Here is a 21,318-nt window from a genome sequence, read left to right as displayed (position 1 = left end):
TCTTAGATCCAACTGAGAACTGAGGTCCCAGGACAAACCACTGCCACATAAGCTAAAGAGACAGGGAAATACAGCGACTCACAGATAACTGGAAGCAGAAGCTGTTGCTGGATCCATCAACTAGTAGGAATACTTAAAGGATAATTGACTAATTGCTGGAGACTGAGTACAGACTAGCTTGAGAGAGAAAAACTGCTAGAGACCCAGCCATATGGGGGTCCTCACAGTGCTCATCCAAAGAAAAACACATAATCTAAATAGGTATCTTTAAAATATATATGTTAAAGACATAGAAGCAATAACTGTTAAAGAAATTGAAGTCATAATTAATAACCTTCCAAAACAGAAAGCAACAGGCCCAGATGATCTCACTAGTAAATTCTACTGAACAATTAAGGAAAAAATGATACCAATTCTCTACAATTTCTTCCAAAAGATAGAAGCAAAGAGAACACTTCCTAACTCATTCTATGAGCCAGCATCCATAACACCAAAATCAAACAAAGACATCACAAGAAAGAAAAATTACAGACAATATCACTCATGAATATGGATGCAAAAATCATCAACAAAATAGCATCAAATCAAATATAACAGTGTATAAAAAGAATTATGTACTACAACCAAGTTGAATTCATTCCAGGTATGCAAACTGATTGAATATTCAAGAATATATAAATGTAACCCATCACATCAACAGATCAAGAATAAAAATCACATGATCATATCAATAGATGCAGAAAAATCATTTGACACAATTAAATACCCATTAACGATTAAAAAAACAACACTCTCAGCAAACTAAAAATAGAACTTTCTCAACTTGCTAAAGAACATTTTTAAAAAACCTACAGCTAACATCAAACTCAATGATGAAAAACTAGAAGTTTCCCTGTAAGATCAGAAACAAGGCAAGAATGTCCCCTCACCTGTCCTCAACACATATTGAAAGGACTCACCGATGCAATAGGAAAAGGAAATAAAAAACATATAAATTGGGAAGGAAGAAATAAAACTGTATTTGCAGATGACCTCATGGTCTAAGTAGAAAATTCAAAAGAATCAATTTTAAAACTCCTGGAATTAATAAGCAATTATAGCAAGGTTGTAGGATACGAGGTTAATATACAAAAGTTGAACACTTTCTTATATTACCAGCAATGAACAAATAAAATTTGAAATTTAAAACATAATACATTTACTTAGCACTCCCCAAAAAAGAAATACTTAGGTATAAATCTAACAAAATATGTACAAAATCTACATGAGGAAAACTACAAAACTCTGATGAAAGAAATCAAAGAAGAACTAAACAAATGGAGACAGATTCCAGATTGATGTGAGTTCCTCTCAACTTCATATATAGATAGATTCAATGCAATTCCAATCAAAATCCCAGCAAGTTATGTTGTAGCTATCAAGAAGTTGATTTCTAAAGAGGAGAAAATGTAGGCAACATTAGGTACGGCGATGACTTTTTGGATACAACAAGAAAGTATAATCTGTGAAAGAAAAAACACTGATAAGTTGGACTTCATTAAAATTAAAAGCTTCTGCTCTGTGACACACTATGAAAAGATTGAAAAGGCAAGCCAGAGATGGGGAGAATATATTTGCAAAGAACATATCTGATAAAAGACCTCTATCCAAAATACACAAAGCACACTTAAAATTCAACAAAAAATAAATAACTCAATTTAAAAGTAGCTAAAAAACCTGAACAGACACCTCACCAAAAGAGATAAACAGATGGCAAATAAACATATGAAAATAGGATCAACATCATGTGTCATCAGGGAAATGCAAATTAAAACAATGAGATATCACTACACTCCTATTAGAATGGCCAAAATCCTGAACACTGACAACACCAAAAGCTGGAGAGGATGAAGAGCAACAGGTACTCTCATCCATACTAGAGGGAATGCAAAACAGTACAGTCACTTTGGAAGACAGTTTGGCAGTTTATTACAAAACTAAACATTATCGTGCCATATAATCCAGCAATCAAGCTACCATGATATTTACCCAAATGATTTGAAAACTTGTCCATACAAAATCCTGTATATAGACATTTATATCAACTTTATTCATAACTGCCATACTTTGAAGCAATGAAGATATGCTTCAATGGATAAAGAAACTATCATACAGTCATAGAATGGAATATTCAGCAATAAAAAGAAATGAGCTACCAAGCCACAAAAAAAAAAAAAAAAATGAAGGAACCTTAAATGCATATTGCTAAGGAAAATAACGCAGTCTGAAAAGGTTACATACTGTTTGATTTCAACTATTTGACATTCTAAAAAGGGCAAAAAGATAGAGATAGTAAAGAGATCAGAGATTGCAGGGTTCAGGGAGGGGAAGAAAGGGAGAAATGAATAGGTAAAATATAGGGAATTTTTAAGGCAGTGAAACTATTCTGTATGATACTGTAATGGGGGATATGTAATATTATGCATTTATCAAAACCCAGAATGAACTGTACTACAGAAAGCATGAAGTTTAATGTAAACTACGAACTTACAAATAATGTATAAATATTGGTTCATCAATTGTAACAAATGTACCTCACTAAGGCAAGGTGTTAAAAATAGGGGAAACTGTTCATGTTGGGGAAACAGAGGATACGTGAGAATTTTATGTACTTTCTCTATAAACCTAAAATTATGCTAAAAATTAAGTCCATTAATTTTTAAAAGTTACAGAAGTTGTGTATTTAGTAATTCTTACATTGTAACAGCAAAATATGGCTTCAATAAGAGATTGATTAAATAAATTAAGACACACACAGAAAGAACAAGCAAGTGGGGGATTCACACTTCTGGATTTTAAAACATACTATAAGGCAACAGTAATCAACACAATGTAGTACTAGTATCAGAATAGTTATATAGACCAATAGAATAGAATTGAGAGTCTAGAAACAAACCCGTGTGTCTATAGTCAAACTGATTTTTAATAAGAATGCCAAAACAATTCAATGGGGAAAAGAATACTCTTTTCAACAAATGTTACTAGGATAAATGGGTAGCCACAAGCAAAAAAAAAAAAAAAAAAATGAAGTTGGACCCTTACCTCACAAAATGGATCAAAGACCTAAATATAAGTGCTAAAATTATAAAAATTTTACAGAACACACAGGAATAAATCTTCATAACCTTAGTTTTGGTAATGAATTCTTAGGTATGACACCAAAAGCACGAAGAACCAAAACTAAATAAATAAATTGGACTTCATCAAAATTTTAAAATGTCTATATTTCAAAGGACACTATCAAGAAAGTGAAACAATAACAAAAAACAAACAAACAAAAAATGGAGACAATATCTGCTAATCATGTACTTGATCAGGGACTTGTATCCAAACTACATAAAAAACTCTCACACCTAATGATAAAAAGACAATCGAATTAAAAAAAAATGAACCAAGAATCCAAATAGACATTTCTTTAAAGAAAATACAAAATGGCTAATAAACATATGAAAAGATGCTTGAACTCATTAGCCATCAAGGAAATACAAATCAAAACCACAATGAGATACCACTTGACACTCATGAAGATAAAATTGTGCAGTCACTTTGGAAAACAGTCTATCACTTCCTCAAATGGTTAAACATAGAGTTGCCATATGATTCAGCAATTCTACTCCTGGATATCTACTCAATAAAGAAAAATAAAAGCATATATACGTACATACAAACACTTGTACACAAATGTCTATCACCAGCATTTTCCATAATAATCCAATGTCCCTCAACTTATGAGTGGATAAATAAAATGTGACATATAATTGAGTATTATTCGACCATAAAGAGGAATAAAGTACTAAGTGCTACAATATAAATGAAACTTGAACACATTATGGTAAATTAAACAAAATAACTAATATTATATGATCCATTCCTGTGAAATTTTCATAATAGGCAAATCCATAGAAACAGAAAGTAAATTAGTGGTTGCTTAGGGCGGGGTGGACGGGTGGATAAAGATGTGACAACTGAAAAATCCAAGGTTTCTTTTTGAAGTGAAGAAAATGTTCCAAAATTGTGTTGATGGTTACACATATTGAGAATATACTAAAAACCACTGATCTGTACACTTTAAATTGTGAATTGTGTGGTATATAACATACATCTCAATAAAAAACAAAGACTTGCATACATTTGGTCATTTTATTATGAAAAAGGGAACCCTGCATAGCACTGGGGAAAATGTTATTTTCAATAAATGCTGCTGGTTCAAGATATGCATGTAATAAAAAAATGAATCTTGACCCCTGCTTTATGCCTTATCCCAAAACCAATTCCAGAAGAAATACAGATCTAAATATCAGAAGTTAAACAATAAAGCTTCTGGCAGATAAAACAGTCATATATACTTATGACCTTGGGTAGGCAAAACTTCTTAACCAGGACACAAAAAAGCACCAGCCATGAAGAAAAAGATTAATAAAATGAGCTACATTAAAATTAAAGAGTGAAACATCATGTGACAATAGGAAAAAAATAGTTGTGATGAATATATATACAAAAAACTCACGTTCAGAATACATACAGAACTCCTTTAAATTAAAAAAATAAATAAATACTTGAACAGGTACTTCTGGAAAAAAAGATATCCAAACAGCCAATAAGTGTATGAAAAGGTATTCAACCCCACTAGTGAGCAAGAAAGTACAAATTAAAATCATGCAATATCTAAAATTTAAAGATTGACAAAAACATGTTTGTGACAACATGGAAAAACAGGTATTAGAGTGTAAACTGGTATTTAAAACTTACTTCAAGAGCTCATAATTCTTCTCATTTAATCTCACAGCATTTTCTCTCCAAAATTTCTCAGATTTGTGCACAGGACTCCATTCCAGTCTTCCAGATTTAAGTTCTGAACTGTATTCATCAAATGAGCTACAAAAAATTTCAAAGAAACCAAAGTTTATAAGCATCTGAGAGATCCTTCAAAATTAAGCAAACTACATCGTCTCTGATGATTTAACTACAAAGACTGACCATCCATGTACATTAACAAACTACCACTAAACAAAGTTTAAACAGCTTAAATAAGCTTTATAAATCACGTGAAATTTACTCAGGATAGGTATTATTATACCAACGTCCAAAACTCCTGACAAATTTGAATGCCCGTCATGAGATATTAAAGGGAGCACATGTTTTCAAAATCCCTACCTTACTATGTACATAAATAAATGTATATCAGTAAAATATCTGATCATTGAGCAGAGTTTCTACCATATCACTTAAAATACTGTATTTGCCAGATCACTAGATACATTAATATAAATTTAGGTAAAAGTACACAACTTGAACATGAAATAAAACAGTATATTCTAATATTATTACACAATAAAGGTCATAAACTAGGAAACTGTGACAAAACCAAAAACACACATATCAGTACAATATTTTACAATGCTGATTACCAACAGTGAAGAGGTAATTCGTTGGTTCAATTGACCTGCTATAAATTAATTAAACACAAAAAAACCTCTGTACATATAAAAAACTGGAATGCACTTTAATTAAAAAATCATCCAGTATGTATCAAGTTACTTAAGTATTCAATTAGCTAGTGGATAAATAGTCACAAGATATACTTGGACTTTCAGGTAAAAATTTTAAAAAGTAGCCATTTAATACAAAATGGTAATTTAGCATAACCAGGATTTAAACTGATCAGTGTCCTGTTGGATAAAGTAGTAATTTACTTTCATGTAAGCCCAGTTAGAATAAGAATAATTAAAAAAATAAATAAATATTTGTATTTATTGCTAACATTAGTATTGCTAACATTAATATCCTAAAGCTATAACAGCAAAAACAGAGACAAATCTCTTTCAGCTATATCCCTATTTGCTCTACATAAATAGCAATATTTTTCAAATTACCAAATTCAACATGAAAAATCAGTAAGTACTAACTGTCTAATGTGAATGAAATAATTTGGAATGCTAACTATTTTCAGTATTATTTATTTTTAAAAAGGATCTTAAATCATTATTCCAGAGGAACTGATAAATTTCAAAATAAACATAATAAAATAGGATTTAGAAAAACAGCAAGCCTACTGCTAACCTATTATATTAAAATCAATTTATTCATATTTGAAATTATAGAAAGACAAAAAAAATCATTTGTCTCCCTCCACAAAACTCCAGTACAAACCACTAATATGAGTGATACATCCCATCTCTATAAAAGATTTGGGGTATTGGTGTTATAGGCTACATTGAATTATCTGGTAAATACATTTCTAGAACACATACTACACTGAAGGCATTTGCTGGACACTTAAAACTTCACAACAATCCTACAAGGTTAGAATTTTTATTGCTAATTGACCAAAAGGAAAACTGAGACTTTAAAATATCAAGAATCTTGTTCAAGATGGAGAGAGTAGCTAAACAATTCAAACTAGAGTCAACCTGGCTCCCAAATCCAATCTACCTACAGAGAAAGACCTATTTCTAAAGAGTAATTTCTTTTAAAAATGTATCAATAGTTGAAAAATAAAAAAATACATGGGTTAATGGGAAAGATCATGAAGATATTATTAAATAAGGGGGAAAAAAGTCCAAAACGATATATAGAACCCCATTTGTGTGTATGTGTGTGTTTGTATGAGGGTGTGTGTGGGTGTGAATGCACACATACACACCCAAGCCAGGTAAAGAGGGACTAGGAGATTTTTGGAAGCACACACAAGACACCAGGAGAAAGGGGTATGGGACTAGGTGGGAAAGAGTGGAGGTGGCATGGAGTCACTTCTGTACTGTGTAAGGGTTTCTTCTTTCTTTATATCATTTGCATAATGTTTACTATAATAAAATAAAAACAACGGGAACTTCAAAAAAAGCAGGAAAAAACACTCTTTCCATATATCGGCAAGCTTATTCCATAAATTAACAACCATTACTGCTTAAAAAGATTCTAAACCAGAGGAGATTCTCAAAGGATTCTGTGGTGGTGCCAACAAGCTGTGGTAACAGCCAGTCAGATGTGAGAAACCAGAGAATGGGGGAATCTCCCCAAAAGAGAAGAAATGATACACAGCACTGACCTACTGTTGTCATAGTGATGAGCCAGTTTTTCCATATCCTCCAATATTTTATAGAAGAGAAAACATTTTAGTGAAATCTTTTGGGTTTATACTTAGTAACAAATTTAGATTTCCCTAAAATACTAGACAAGTCAAATGAAGCCCAATATATCCAGCCTATGTGAATTAAAAAGAGTAACATACAAGAGTTCCAGTCAAGATGGCAAAGTAGGTAAACACTGTCCTTGCCTCCTCTCTTGACCACATCAAAATTACAACTACACTACAAAACAACCATCATTGAGAATTGCCTGAAGTCTAGTTGAACATAAGTTCTATAACTAAGGACATACAGAAGAAGCCACGGCAAGACTGTCAGGAGCAGAGACACAGAACAGACTAGTCCCACACCCATGAAAGGCAGTTAGAAATTGGGAGGGATACTTCGGCTGCAGAGGTTCTCCCCGGAGGAGGGCGGGGTCCCAGATCCACACCAGGTTCCCCATGCCAGGGTTCCAGTGCTGGGAAGAAAAGTCCTCAAAACTTCTGGGTATGAAAACCTGCTGAGATTGTGGCTGAGTGAGACAGAGGGCGGTTGGAGTCCCAAGCGTTCCTCTTAAAGGGTTGGCACCTGGACTCACTCACTCTGAGTTCCAGCGCTGGGGCAGCAGCTCAAAAGGTGCCAAGTACATAGGGGGAGAAATTAAATTGTCTGGCTGCAGGGTGATGGCTAGAAAGGCAGCTTTCTCCTACACACAAGTGCTGGTGGAAACCACTGTTCCTTTGTTGAGCCCTTCCCTTACTGAGTCTGCAGATATAGGCAGGTGCCACCTCTGAGTCACCATTAACCTGGCTACCACCATTCACAACAATCATGGTCACTCCCAGGGACCCTGAACCCCAACTTGCAGGCACACACAAGCAGCTTCCAGTGTCTTTCTATACAAGGGGTCTGTCTTGGTTCATGTTACATACTTTCCTAAAATCTCTCAAAGTTTCACAAACCCCCAAACAAGCAGCATCTGGCCTCAACATGCTTTGTACCTCTTGCTAAGCAGCCCCAAGCCTGGCACTAGCAACAGCCTGTCTCAGTTTACAGCTTACCTCTCCCAAGCACCACCAAGAGCAGCACAAGTGGCAACCATTTGTAGATAATTTTGTAGCTCATACCAAGTGCCCCGGGCGGACACAGGCAGCCGCTGACCTTGGCGTGCACCAGAACCCCTCCAAAAAGACCCCAGAACCAACACACACCTCATGGCCAGCTTCAGATCAAACCAGAGCACCACTCAACCACCTCCACAAATGACACACACAGAGGGAAGACTGAGCAGGCACCAGAACCCTACTAAAGCAAATCCTGAGATGTAGGGTCTGCCACTGCAAAATACTTCTTCCACTGTAGTCATGGCCAGTCCTCACAACTAAAACACATGAGAGTCAATCTCTCCCACTGATGTGGAAACAGCAACCAAGGCTCAACTGCAACAAGAAGGCACACACAACCCACACAAGGGACACACCTGGAACACCTGGATCAAGTGAATGGAGTGTGCCACTGGGCTCCACAGCACACCTACAACATAAGGCCATTGTACCACAACCAGGAGACATAGCAGCTCAACCTAATACATAGAAACAAATACAAGGAGGCAGCCAAAGTGGGCAGACAAAGAAACATGTCCCAAATGAAAGAAAAAAACAAAGTTCCAGAAAAAGAACTAAACAAAATGGAGACAAGCAATCTACCAGAGGCACAGTTCAAAACACTGGTTATAAGGATGCTCAGTGACCTCAAGGAGAACTTCAACAATGAGATAGGAAACATAAAAATGGAGATAGAAAACATGAAAAAAAAAAAAAGTCAGAAATGAAGAATAACTAAAATGAAGAATTCCTACAGGGAATCAACAATAGACTAGATGAAGTACAGGATTGAATCAACAATTCTGAAGATAAGGTAGCATAAAACAGAACAGCAAAAATAAAAAATTAAAAGCAAAAAAAGAGGACAGTTTAAGGGGCTTCTGGGACAATAGCAAGCATATCAACATTTGCATCATAGGGGTACCAGAAGGAGAAGACAGAGAGCAAGAAATTGAAAACCTATTTGAAGAAATAACGACACAAAACTGCCCTAACCTGGAGAAGGAAATAGATATAGAAGCCCAGGAAGCACAAAGATTCCTAGACAAGATAAAGCCAAAAAGGCCAACACCAAGACACATCACATTTAAAATGCCAAAGGTTAAGACAGAGAATCTTAAAAGCAGAAAGAGAAAAAAGCAGTCAGTTTTGCCTACAAGGGAGCTCCCATAAGACTTTCAGCTGATTTCTCAACAGAAACTTTGCAGGCCAAAAGGGATTGCCACAAAATACTCAAAGTGATGAAAAGCAAAGACTTACAACCAAGATTACTCTACCGCACAAAGCTGTCATTTAGAATTGAAGAACAGGTAAAGAGCTTCCCAGACAAGAAAAAGCTAAAGGAGTTCATCACAACCAAACCAGTATTACAAAAAACATTAAAGACATTTCTTTAGAAGAAGAAGGGGAGAGGGAGGGATAAAAAGTATGAATAAAATAACATGTATCTATAAATAATTACTTTACATGTAAATGGGTTAAATGATCCAATCAAAAGATATAGGGTGGCTGAATGGAAACAAAACTCTTATATGTGCTGCCTACAAGAGATTCACTTCAGATCAAAAGAATCGTAGACTGAGAGTAAAGAGATGGGAAAAAGACATGAAAATGCAAATGAAAACAAAATAAAACAACACAAAAAAACATGTGGTAGCAATATTTATACCAGACAAAATAGACTTTTAAAAAAGCACTATAACAAGAGACCCAGTCATTCCACTTCTGGGTCTTCATTTGAAGAAACCCAAAACAGTACTTCGAACTGACATATGTACCCATACGTTCATTACAGCATTATTTACAATAGCCAAGATGTGGAGTCAACCCAGGTGTTAATCAAAGGATGAATAAAGAAGAGGTGGTACATATATACAATATTACTCAGAATAAAAAATGAAATCTTGCGAACTGCAACAACATGGATGGACCTAGATGGCACTGTGCTTTGAGTGGAGTATATCAGACAGAGAAAGACAAATGTCGTATGATTACACTTATATGTAGAATCTAGAGAACAGGATAAATGAGCAAATAAAACTGAAACAAGCTCATAGATACAGAGAGCATTTTGATGGTTGCTGGATGACTGGGGTAGGGGTATGGGTGAAGGGGGGAGGGCATTAAGAGCTTCAAATTGGTAGTTACAAGATAGTCATGGAGATGTGGAGTACAGAATAGGGAATATAGTAGTGTTGTAATAACTCTGTATGGTGTTAGTTGGGTACTAGATTTATCAGGGCAATCACTTCATAAGTTATGTAAATGTCTAATGTTGCACAACTGAAACTAATATAGTATTTTATGACAACTATAATTGAAAGATTTAGAAAACTTAAAATAAAAATAAAAGAATCCATACCTAAGATCCTGGACACTCTCACCAAGTTTTTCCAAAAGAAATTTTATATCTTCACTGATATCTTCATCATCATATTTTTGCTGTTCCAAGTTCTCCAGCTGTTTCAGAACTTTGCACTGAATCATAGCCAGAGCATATTCCTGGCGAGTTTCTCTTTCAGTTGATTTTTCTAAAAAGTTCTGGGTTAGACAAAGACATAATGAGAAACTATATAATTTGTTATCTGATCTAGATGATTTGTTATCTCAGACCTCTGTACTTCCTTTTACACCCTCTCTCCTCCTCCTATTCTCAGGTTAACTATCACCTTTAAGGGGATGACTGGATTGCAAATCATTACTTCTTTTCTAAGATCTGTCCCATATCAGAAGTGTACTCCTAATTCCTTGTTTATTTACTGCCGTACTAAACATTTTAAATTATTGACCCAGACAAGCCTCAAAACACTGAACATATTTACAATGAAATCCATCACAACCCTTTCTGACAGTCCTGCTCTTGAGCACACCACAGTGAACTCTCAATTCACTGGCCACCTAGAGAACTTAAGATACTACCATAAGAAAAAAATGTTTCTTCAAGTATCCCTCTAGTTTCCAGGCAGTCACCTTTCTCCACCTCCAATCAACCTATAAGTGTACAAAGGACAGCAATAAAAAACAAAAACAAAACAAACAAACAAACAAAAAACTCCCTTGCTTGAATAATTTTCATAAAAGTTTTGTGAGGGGCGAATGGGTAGCTCAGTTGGTTAGAGCTCAAGCTCTGGGCAACAAGGATGTCAGTTAGATTCCCACATGGGTAGGCGAGCAGCGCCCTCCACAACTAGAATGAAGTTAATGAGCTGCCGCTGAGCTCCCAGGTGGCCAGATCGCTCAGGTGGTTGGAGCGCATGCTCTCAACCACAAGGTTGCTAGTTCGACTCCCACAAGGGATGGTGGGCTGTGCCCTCTGTAACTAACAATGGTGACTGGACCTGGAGTTGAACTGCACCCTCCACAAATAAGATTGAAAGGACACAACTTGACTTGGATGGAGCTGATGAGTCCTGGGAAAAACAAACTATTTTTCCCCAATAAAAAGTCCTGGAAAAACACACTGTCCCACAATGGAGTCCTGTTTCCCTTCCCCAATAAAATCTTAAAAAAAAAAAAAAATAGAAAAAGAGAAAAAAAAAGAAAAGTTTTGTGACATCATGCAAATTCCCTACCTTTCTTCTGTGATTTTTTTCATTTTTAATAGTACTTATGAAAACAACAAAGTAATCTAAGTACTTATAAAGATAAAATGTTCATAGAATCAATGAATATTTCTAAGCAAGGACCAATTTCAGGCCTAGGGAAACGAACAAGAAAGCTCTCGAAAAAGCTACTTTCACCAACTTGGTAAAGAAGGCCTGTCAAATGCATATCCTTCCCCCCCTCAAAAAAAAAAAATCCTGTAATAACAATTCCAAATTAACTGTACCAAAATTTGAAAGTTATTTATTTTTGTAAGCAAGTTATATGCCTAGTAATTATGTTAAATAAACACAGAAAGAGATTTAGCTTAGCATGTTGAAATTAGTGGAATCAATCCCTACCAAATTCCAATGGCATTTTTCACAGAAATAGAAAAAAAAAAAAAAAAAATCCTAAAATTTGTATGGAACCACAAGAGATCCCAAATACCCAAAGCAATCTTGAGAAAGAACAAAGCTGGAGGCATCACACTTTCTGATTTCAAACTACGAACCTATAGTAATCAAAAACAGGATGGTAATGGCATAAAATAGACACATAAACCACTGAACAGAATAGAGAGCCCAGAAATAAGCTCCCACATATACAGTCAACTAATACTTGTAAAGGTAGCCAAGAATACTCAATGGGGATAGGGTAGTTTCTTCAATAATGGCATTAGGAACACTAGATTAACCATATGCAGAAGAATGAAACTGAACACTTATGTCACACCACTCACAATAATTAATTCATTAAAGACTTAAACATAAGACCTGAAACTGTCAAACTCCCAGAAGAAAACATAGAAACAAAGGTCCTTGGTCTTAGCAATGAGTTTTTGGATATGACAGAAAAAGCACATGCAACAAAACCAAAAATCAACAAGTAGAACTACATGGAACTGAACGCTTTCTGCACAGCAAAATAAACAATAAACAGAATGAAATGGCATCCTATAAAATGGGAGAAAATATATGAAAACCGTGTATCTGATAAGAGGTTAATATCCAAAATATATAAAGAACACATACAATTCAATAACAAAAAAACAAACAATCCAATTAATAAATGGGAAGAGGATCTGCATAGACATTTTTTCAAAAGAGACATACAGATGGCCAACAGGTTCATGAAAAGCTGCTCAACATCACTAATCAACATGGAAATACAAATCAAAACCACAATGAGTTATCACCTCACTCCTATAAGAATGGCTATTACCAATATATCAACAATCAACAAGTGTTGGCAAGGATGTGGAGAAAAGGGAACACTTACGCACAGTTGATGGGAATGTAAACTGGTTACAGCCATTATGGAAAACAGTATGGAGGTTCCTCAAAAAAGTAAAGACAGAACTATCATCTAATCCAGCAATTCCACTTCTGGGTATTTATTCAAAGAAAACAAAAACATTAACTGGAAAAGATAATATGTACCCCCAAGATCACAGCAGCATTAGTCACAATAACTAAGATATGGAACCAATCTTAGTTATTGAGGGATAACTACATGCCCATTGAGGGATGAATGGATAAAAATGGGATATGTACAATGAAATATTATTCAGCCATAAATCAGATGAGAAATCTTGCCATTTGTGACAATATAGATGGACTTAGAAGGCATTATACAAAGTGAAATAAGTCAGACAGAGACAAATACTTTATCATCTCAGTTATAGGTAGAAACTAAAAACAAAAAATTAAAATTAAAAAAAATGAATTCAGATATGGAGAACAAACTGGTATTTGCCAGAAGTGAGGGGTGAAGAGTGGGTAACATGGGTGAAGGTGGTCAAAAGGTACAAACTTTCAGGTACAAAATAAGTCCTGGGAATATAATGTCCAGCATGGTAATTACAGTTATTAATACTGTATTGTATATTTGAAAGTTGCTAAGACAGTACATCTTAAAAATTCTCATAACAAGAAAAAAATCTGTAACATTGTGTAGTAATGGATGTTAACTAGACTTAATGTGGTAATCACTTTGCAATATGTACAAATATTGAATCATTATGTTGTATACCTAAAACAAATATAATGTTACATGTCAATTATATCTCAAAAAAGAATAAAAGTAAAATAAAACTATTTTTAGATATTAAAAACTAGAATTAGTTGCCAGCAGACATGTAGTAGAAGACATATTAAAGCAGGGACTGGCAAACTTTTTCTACAAATGACCAAATAGTAAATATGTCAGGCTTTGCAATCTCTGTCATAGCTATTCAATTCTGTTATTATAGTACAAAAACAGCCATATAAAATACATAAAGCAAATGAGAGTAGCAGTGTTCCAACAAAACTTTATTTACAAAAGCAGGTGGTGGGCCAGATTTTGTCCAGGAGCTACTATAGTTGATGACTCCTGGGCTAAAGGAAATTCTTCAGGTGATGGGAGATAATACTGCCAAATGGAAAGCTGACTAATCAGGTAAGAAGGAAAAATTGCAGATATGGTTAAGTATCTGGATAAGTATAAAAGACAATTTTTCCCTCTTAACTTCCATAGTATAAATTAGATTTTTAATAGATTTAAAATACTGTATTATAGGGTTTCTAACATATGTAGATACAGTATAATATAACAACTATAGAATAAAGAGGAGAAAAGACCTATATGATTACATGTTCTTACATTTTACATAAGACAGTACAATTTTAACTTTAAATATAACGGAAAAAGTTCAGAATGTATATCGGACACCAAAACAACCTCTAAGAAACAAAACTACAAAAAACAGTTTAAAAGACAACACCAAGTATATAGACATTCACATCATGGAGGTACAAGATAAAGAAGAGAGAGACCAAGGAATTGAAAACCTGTTTGAAGAAATAATGACACAAAACTCCCCTAACCCAGAGAAGGAAATAGACATAGAAGCCTAGGTAGTACAGAGAATCCCAAATAAGATAAAGCCAAACAGGCCAACACCAAGACACATCATAACTAAACTGCCAAAGTTTAAAGACAAACACAGAATCTTAAGAGGAACAAGAGAAAAGCAGTTAGTTACCTACAAGGGAGCTCCCATAAGACTGCTGGCTGTTTTCTCAACAGAAACTTTGCAGGCCAGATGAATTGGTATGAAATATTCAAAGTGATGAAAAGCACGGACCTGCAACCAAGATTACTCTGCCCAGCAAAGCTATGATTTAGAATCAAAAGGTCAGACAAAGAGCATCCCAAACAAGAAAAAGACAAAGCAGTTCACCATCAAACCAGTATTACAAGGAATGTTAGAGGGACTTCTTTAAGGTGGAAAAAAAAGACCAAAAAATAAATAAAATGGCAATAACACATATCTATCAATAATTACTTTAAATGTAAATGGATTAAATGCTCTAATCAAAACATAGGGTGGCTGAATGGAAAAATAAAAGTTCTGCCTACAAGAGACTCACTTCAGATCAAAAAAGACACAGACTGAAAGTAAAGGAATGGAAAATATATTTCATGAAGATGGAAATGAAAACAAAACAAGACAAAAAGGTGGGGTAGCAATACTTATACCAGACAAAGGTTTTAACAAGAGACAAAGAAGGACCCAGTAGTTCCACTTCTGGGTATTTATCTGAAGAAACCCAAAACACTAGTTTGAAAAGACATATGCATCCATATATTCATTGCAGCATTACTTACAATTGCCAAGATATGGAAGCAACCTAAGTGTTTATCAATAGATGAATGCATAATGAAGATATAGTGTATATATACAATGGAATATTACTCAGCAGTAAAAAAGAACGAAATCTTGCCCTTTACGAAAATTTGGAGGACCTAGAGGATATTACGCTAAGAGAAATAATTCAGACAGAGAAAGACAAATACTGTATGGTTTTACTTACATGTGAAATCTAAAAAGAAACAAACAAGCAAAACAAAAGAAAAACAGGCTCATAGAAACAGAGATCAAACTGATGGTTGTCAGAGAAAATGGAGATGGAGGATGGGTGAAAGGGAATACAGTCAGTAATGTTGTGATAAGTTTGCATGGTAACAGATGATTACTAGATTTAGTGTGTTGATCACATTGTAAAGTACATAAATGTCAAATCACTATATTGTACACCTGAAACTAATATACTGTATACCAACTATACTTTAAAAAATAAATTAAAACATAAATCCAGCCACACCAATTCCTTATGCCAGTGAACTAAACACACCAGTTAAGAGGCAGAGATTATTAGAATACATAAAAATTCAGGACCAAAGTATGTGTTGTCTAAAATAGATACACTTTAAATGCAAGATATAGGTAGGATGAAATGAAAAGAGGGAAAGCCATAAGCATAAAAGAAGCTGGTATGTCTACATTAATTTCAAATAAAGTAGATATCAAAACAAAGAGCATTACCATAATAAAGGACATTTCACAATGATTCAAGGGCCACTTCATTAGGAAAATGTAACAAATATATTAATAACAGAGCTTCAAAATACATGAAACAATAATTGACACAACTGAGGGGAGAAACAGACAAACCCACAATAATATGATAGCTGGAGATTTTAACAAGTCTCTCTTAGCAATGTTAGAACCACTAAACAAAAATCAGTACACAGGATCTGAATATCACTATCAACCACCCTGATTTAATTGGCATCTGTAGAACACTACATATCTGCAAAAGTGTACATGGCACATTGATAGACCACAAGATGAGCCATAAAACAAGTCTCAAATTTCAAGGAATTAAAACCACATAGAGCATGTTCCCGAACCACAATGGAATTCAACTGAAGACCTTAAACTGTGAGGAGTCCTAAATTCTGATAACCTCACCCTTTATGAAACGCTTACCTTCTTCCTTTGTTTTGTCAGATTTTACTTATTCTACTAAGTTTTCTGTTACTACCTTTTCCAGTTACTGTTCTTATACTGTCTCTTCCAACTTTAGAAACATATTAAAGCTCTGTTGTTCTTATGGACCTTTGTAATTTTTACTACATATTTGCTGACTGAAAAATTAAACTTCATAATTAAGATATTATCATAACTAATGGTTTCAACTATAACCTCAACATAGAATAGCCCTATTGTATTCTTGTAAAACCACTTCTCCTCTCAATTATCCAAGATAATAGCACTTCAAAACTTAGTAATTTGATTCTCCCCTTTTCTTCAACATTATGTCAAATCAGTCAATAAGCCTTATCTATTTTTCCTTCAAAACGTGTTTTAATTTCATCTCTCTGTCTCATTATAAAGAATAAATAGGTTATGAAAAGTACTTAAGAAACTAAATTTGCCAAACATAAACCTAGAAAATATGACAGCAATGTTTTTATTATTAATATTATCAATGACATACAATTTATATTAGTTTCTGTTTGTTTCTATGTATTACCGTGTTTCCCCAAAAATAAGACCTAGCCAGACAATCAGCTCTGATGCGTCTTTTGGAGCAAAAATTAATATAAGACTCAGTATTATATTATATTATATTATATTATATTATATTATATTATATTAATTATATTATATTATATTATATAACATTACATTACATTCTACCCGGTCTTATATTATAGTAAAATAAGACTGGGTATTGTTATTATATATTATATTACATTACATTATATTATAATGTAACGTAATTAATTTTTGCTCCTTAAGATGCATTATAGCTGATTGTCTGGCTAGGTCTTATTTTCGAAAAACACAGTAGGTAGATCTGCTATATCACTCAGTCTTGGCCAGGTGGCCTTATGTAGTTGGTGTCCTGTGGGGCCTGGTGGCACAATCTCCCTGGTCACCTGAGCTGGACACTCCAGGAGTGTACCAAGTGGGCTGTGTGTGCCCTCCTGCTATACTTGGGCCTTGATTGCTATTGGCATGTCAGTAGGTGGGATTGACCATCAGACTGGGGTTTGGCCACATCTACAGCTTATGGACTGCTGTGTTTGAGGCTTTCCCCCACAGAGTAGGATTCACCTCAGCAGGCTCTGGTGCCTGTTGAGACCACCCTTTTTGTGTGCCACTTGTGTGGCCAATTGGGTGGTGCTCTGCTATGGTCTGAAACCAACCTCCAAGTATGTTGGTTCTAGGGCCTCATGAGAGGAGCTCTGGTGCAGGCCCAAGTCAACCACTGCCTGTGACTAGCCAGTAGCTACCTGGTAGGAGTTACAAAGCAATCTGTGGTTGTTTGCTGCCTGTGCTAAACCTGGAGGCTCATGGGAGAGGCCATGCTGCAATACAAGGACGGCTGGCACCAGTACCAGGCCTGGGATAACTATGCAGAAAGCCAGGATACCTCGAGTACTGCTGCCACCTGCCAGCTCCCTTAAGGTACAGCCATTGATAAAGACTCATGCAGTACATGAGTTGGGTGAGGCTGGGTCTCAGGGAATCACTAGAGTAGGAAGAGCTGTGGTCACCAGGTTAATGTAGACTCTGGTTTGGGGCCTTTGCTGAGCCGGAGCAACTCAGCCAAAGGCTCAGAGCACACTGAGGCCTGTCGCCGCCTGCCTGGGATCCATGGACTCTGAAAGTTTTCCAACAAACAGTGCAGTGTGGGAGGGGCTCGCTGCTCATGAAGAAAGTGCCTCTGGCAGTGTGCGAGGTGAGTGGGGTGGGGTCTTAGCTGAGTCAGCACGGCAGAGCAGAACTCACCAGGCCAATCAGATTCAGATTTGGCCTGTGGGGCCGGCTCAACATAGGAGAGATATCATTGACCTGCTGACTGCAAAGGAGAAGAACCCCTCACCAGAAAATGGTCGACTGTCCTCCAATCCTCCCCCTGAGGCCATACACCTGAGTCTCCCCCGCCCCCCTCCCCCATATGTCTCCAAGGCCCCCTAAGTCACTGCCCTTCCACTGGAGTCCAAGGTGAGTGCCTGCAAGTGAGTTTGTGCTCGGGCTGTTTAAGAGGACATCTGGGTTTTCCACAGCCTTCCGCCCAACCCAAATGGTCAGAATCCTCACTGTTTTTCATAGCAGATGTTGTAGGTGCTCCTCTTCCTGGCACCAGTACTCCAGGCTAGGGGTACTGGGGTCCCTCTCTCCTCCAGGGGGAACCTCCACGGCCAAGATATCCCTCCTGATTCTCAACCACCACAGGGTGGTTTGGGGCCTGTTCAACCTCTCTGCCACTCCTACCAGTCTTGATGTGGCTTCTTTGTATTTTTAGTTATAGGACTTCTGTTCTGTTAGACTTCAGATGGTTCTCCAGGTTGATTGTTATATAATTTAGTTGTAATTATAACTACGGAAGGATGCAGGTATGCTGTTTATCCACTCTGCCATCTTGAATCTCTCGAAGTTTGTACCTCTTAACACCCTTCACCATTTTGGCCTATTACCCCACCCTCCTCTCCTCTGGCAACCATCAATTTGCACTTTGTGTCTATGAGTCTGTTTGTTTTATTTGTTCATCTGTTTTATTTTTTAGATTCCACATATAAGTAAAATCATATGGTATTTGTCTTTCTCTGTCCTTCAAAAGACCCTAAAACTCAATGGCATCTTCACCTCAACAAAATCAAAAGTGTACCTATCATTTTGGCCTTTGTCCAAGTAATGATGCAGAGGGATCTTGACTACATTAAGAACAAGTTGGCATCAAATAATTCAGATCTTTCCTTCACCAAAAGTGTTAGCCTCATAAAACATACATTAAGGCAGTGCTTCTCAAACCATCTGTGGTGAAGACCAGTTTTGTTTTTTAATTTCTAGTCACGAATGAATTACTTTTATAAACCACAATGAAAATGAATTTATAGGAAAATAAATTTTAAAAGACATGCAAAATACAAGCTCAAATTTATATTATTAGATTTGAGACATACAATTATTCTGCCAAATAACTGTTAAAGTTTCAATGCTTACTCTCACTTTCTGTACTTATCCATTGCAGGTTGCTAACCAACAGTTCACAGTACTACCTGACATGTGGACCACACTTGAAGTATCACTGTATTAAAGGAATCAGGCCTAGATTAAAAATATCTTGGTCTTACTATACCTTATCCAAACCTCACATCTAACAAGTAAGACAGAAATTATTGAAATAAAAAATAAGGGATAAACTTAGGAATAAAATTTCTTGATAGCAATATTTTGATGCCAAAGCAGTGGGCAAGAGACTCATATACTCAAACTAGAGTGGGTCATTTTGAAAGGGTTATGACTATGAACTGTCTGCACAGCATGCATATATGTGCATTTCTGTGTCTGTACGTGTGAGTGTGTAAGTGTGAAATTAAACATGATTAATATAATTAATGAAAATTTAATTTGGTGATATTTCTTTCTAAGCCCTACTGCTAAAAGTCATAGTTGTAAAAATATAATTTATCTCATTATCTGATACATAATGTAGGTTCTTAACTAAGCAGAACCAAAAAGAGAAAACAACAGATGTCAAACTCTAGACAAGGAATATGATCTTCAATGTCCTTTTCAGTTACAGCTTCAAAATATTTTAATCTATTTTAGGAACTAAAGATTCACAAATCAATTTAAGCAATAGAATAACATTTGCAGAGACCTAGAGTTCAGCAACTGCTACGAATAGTGAGATTGACATTTTCAAAAATAATCTACCCAAATGGAAAAAAATAATTAGCAGCTGCTAGATTTCTTCAGCTCATAGCAGCTCAGCAAACTTCCTAAAGACATCAGTATAAAAATTTCATTCCTGAGTTTCAAGATGTGGAAAAATATATATAAGTAAACCTTCTTCAAACAACTTTATCAGTGAAATCTTTTATAAAGTTTATGGGAATTTGAGAATGATAAAGAAACAAAAAGACACATTATTTTTTTCCCCACCTTTTTGATGGTCTAAATCAAATAGCTTTACTATGGCCTTCCTAATGGCTCAATTTTCACTCGTTTGTGTACATCAAAGTTCTGGATGTCTAAAGATGTCTTTCTGATTTTCAGCCCTCGGTATACCCACCTAACAAGTGTAATGTACCAAATGTAGCACAGGAGAGCCCATAAAACTAACATTCCTGCCAATAGATTGGGTTTATTTTAAATAATCTGAAATCCAAATTAGAAAATAGAAGCCCAGAGAAGGTGATGTAAGAAAGCATCATGGCAGAGTGAGAAGACTCCTTTGTTTCGCCCCTTAATTTTACAAGTTGAACTATAACTCAACAAAGGATCCCCTGCTCAAAACTTAAACCTGCCTGAAAGACCCATACATCACTACATCTGAAGATGGGTGTATTGGAATGAGCAGGGATGGAGAGATTGGGGAAAGAATAGGTACTATGGTGGTTGTCGACACAGTTCACATTCACAGAGGCTCCAGTGAGCATGGTTGTGGTAGAGAAGTCCAGCTGCAGTCCTCACACTACGGACTGGGACTATAAGAGGAGCAGAGGCAGATTCCTCCTGGAAAAGGGATCGCCCTTCCTGCCTTCCCATCATGGCAGACCCTAGCAGAGATGGCTGTGAAGCCTTAAACAGCACAGCGGTGCCAACAGATATTGCTGGCAGTCGGGGAAGACCTGTGATATGCCAAACTTGCCCCCCCCACCGACCCACTCATCCCAAA

At 35.8% G+C, this 21,318-nt stretch overlaps 1 protein-coding gene across 2 annotated transcripts in view; it reads right to left on the bottom strand.

Moving 5' to 3' along the window:
• ATP6V1H (ATPase H+ transporting V1 subunit H) overlaps positions 1 to 21,318 on the bottom strand; it is a 154,019-nt gene that overhangs the window by 70,897 nt on the left and 61,804 nt on the right. For both annotated transcript variants that reach the window (XM_019729824.3, XM_019729826.3), the window contains 2 exons: positions 10,572 to 10,750; positions 4,789 to 4,914 (listed from right to left, as the gene is read on the bottom strand). In XM_019729824.3, coding sequence (XP_019585383.1) covers positions 4,789 to 4,914; positions 10,572 to 10,750 — 305 coding nt within the window. The remainder of the gene's footprint in view (positions 1 to 4,788; positions 4,915 to 10,571; positions 10,751 to 21,318) is intronic.

The sequence above is a fragment of the Rhinolophus sinicus genome, chromosome 7 (assembly GCF_057876585.1).
Source record: "Rhinolophus sinicus isolate RSI-liver-muscle chromosome 7, RSI-T2T, whole genome shotgun sequence".
NCBI lineage: Eukaryota > Metazoa > Chordata > Mammalia > Chiroptera > Rhinolophidae > Rhinolophus > Rhinolophus sinicus.
This window is presented reverse-complemented; position numbering and strand designations above follow the sequence as displayed.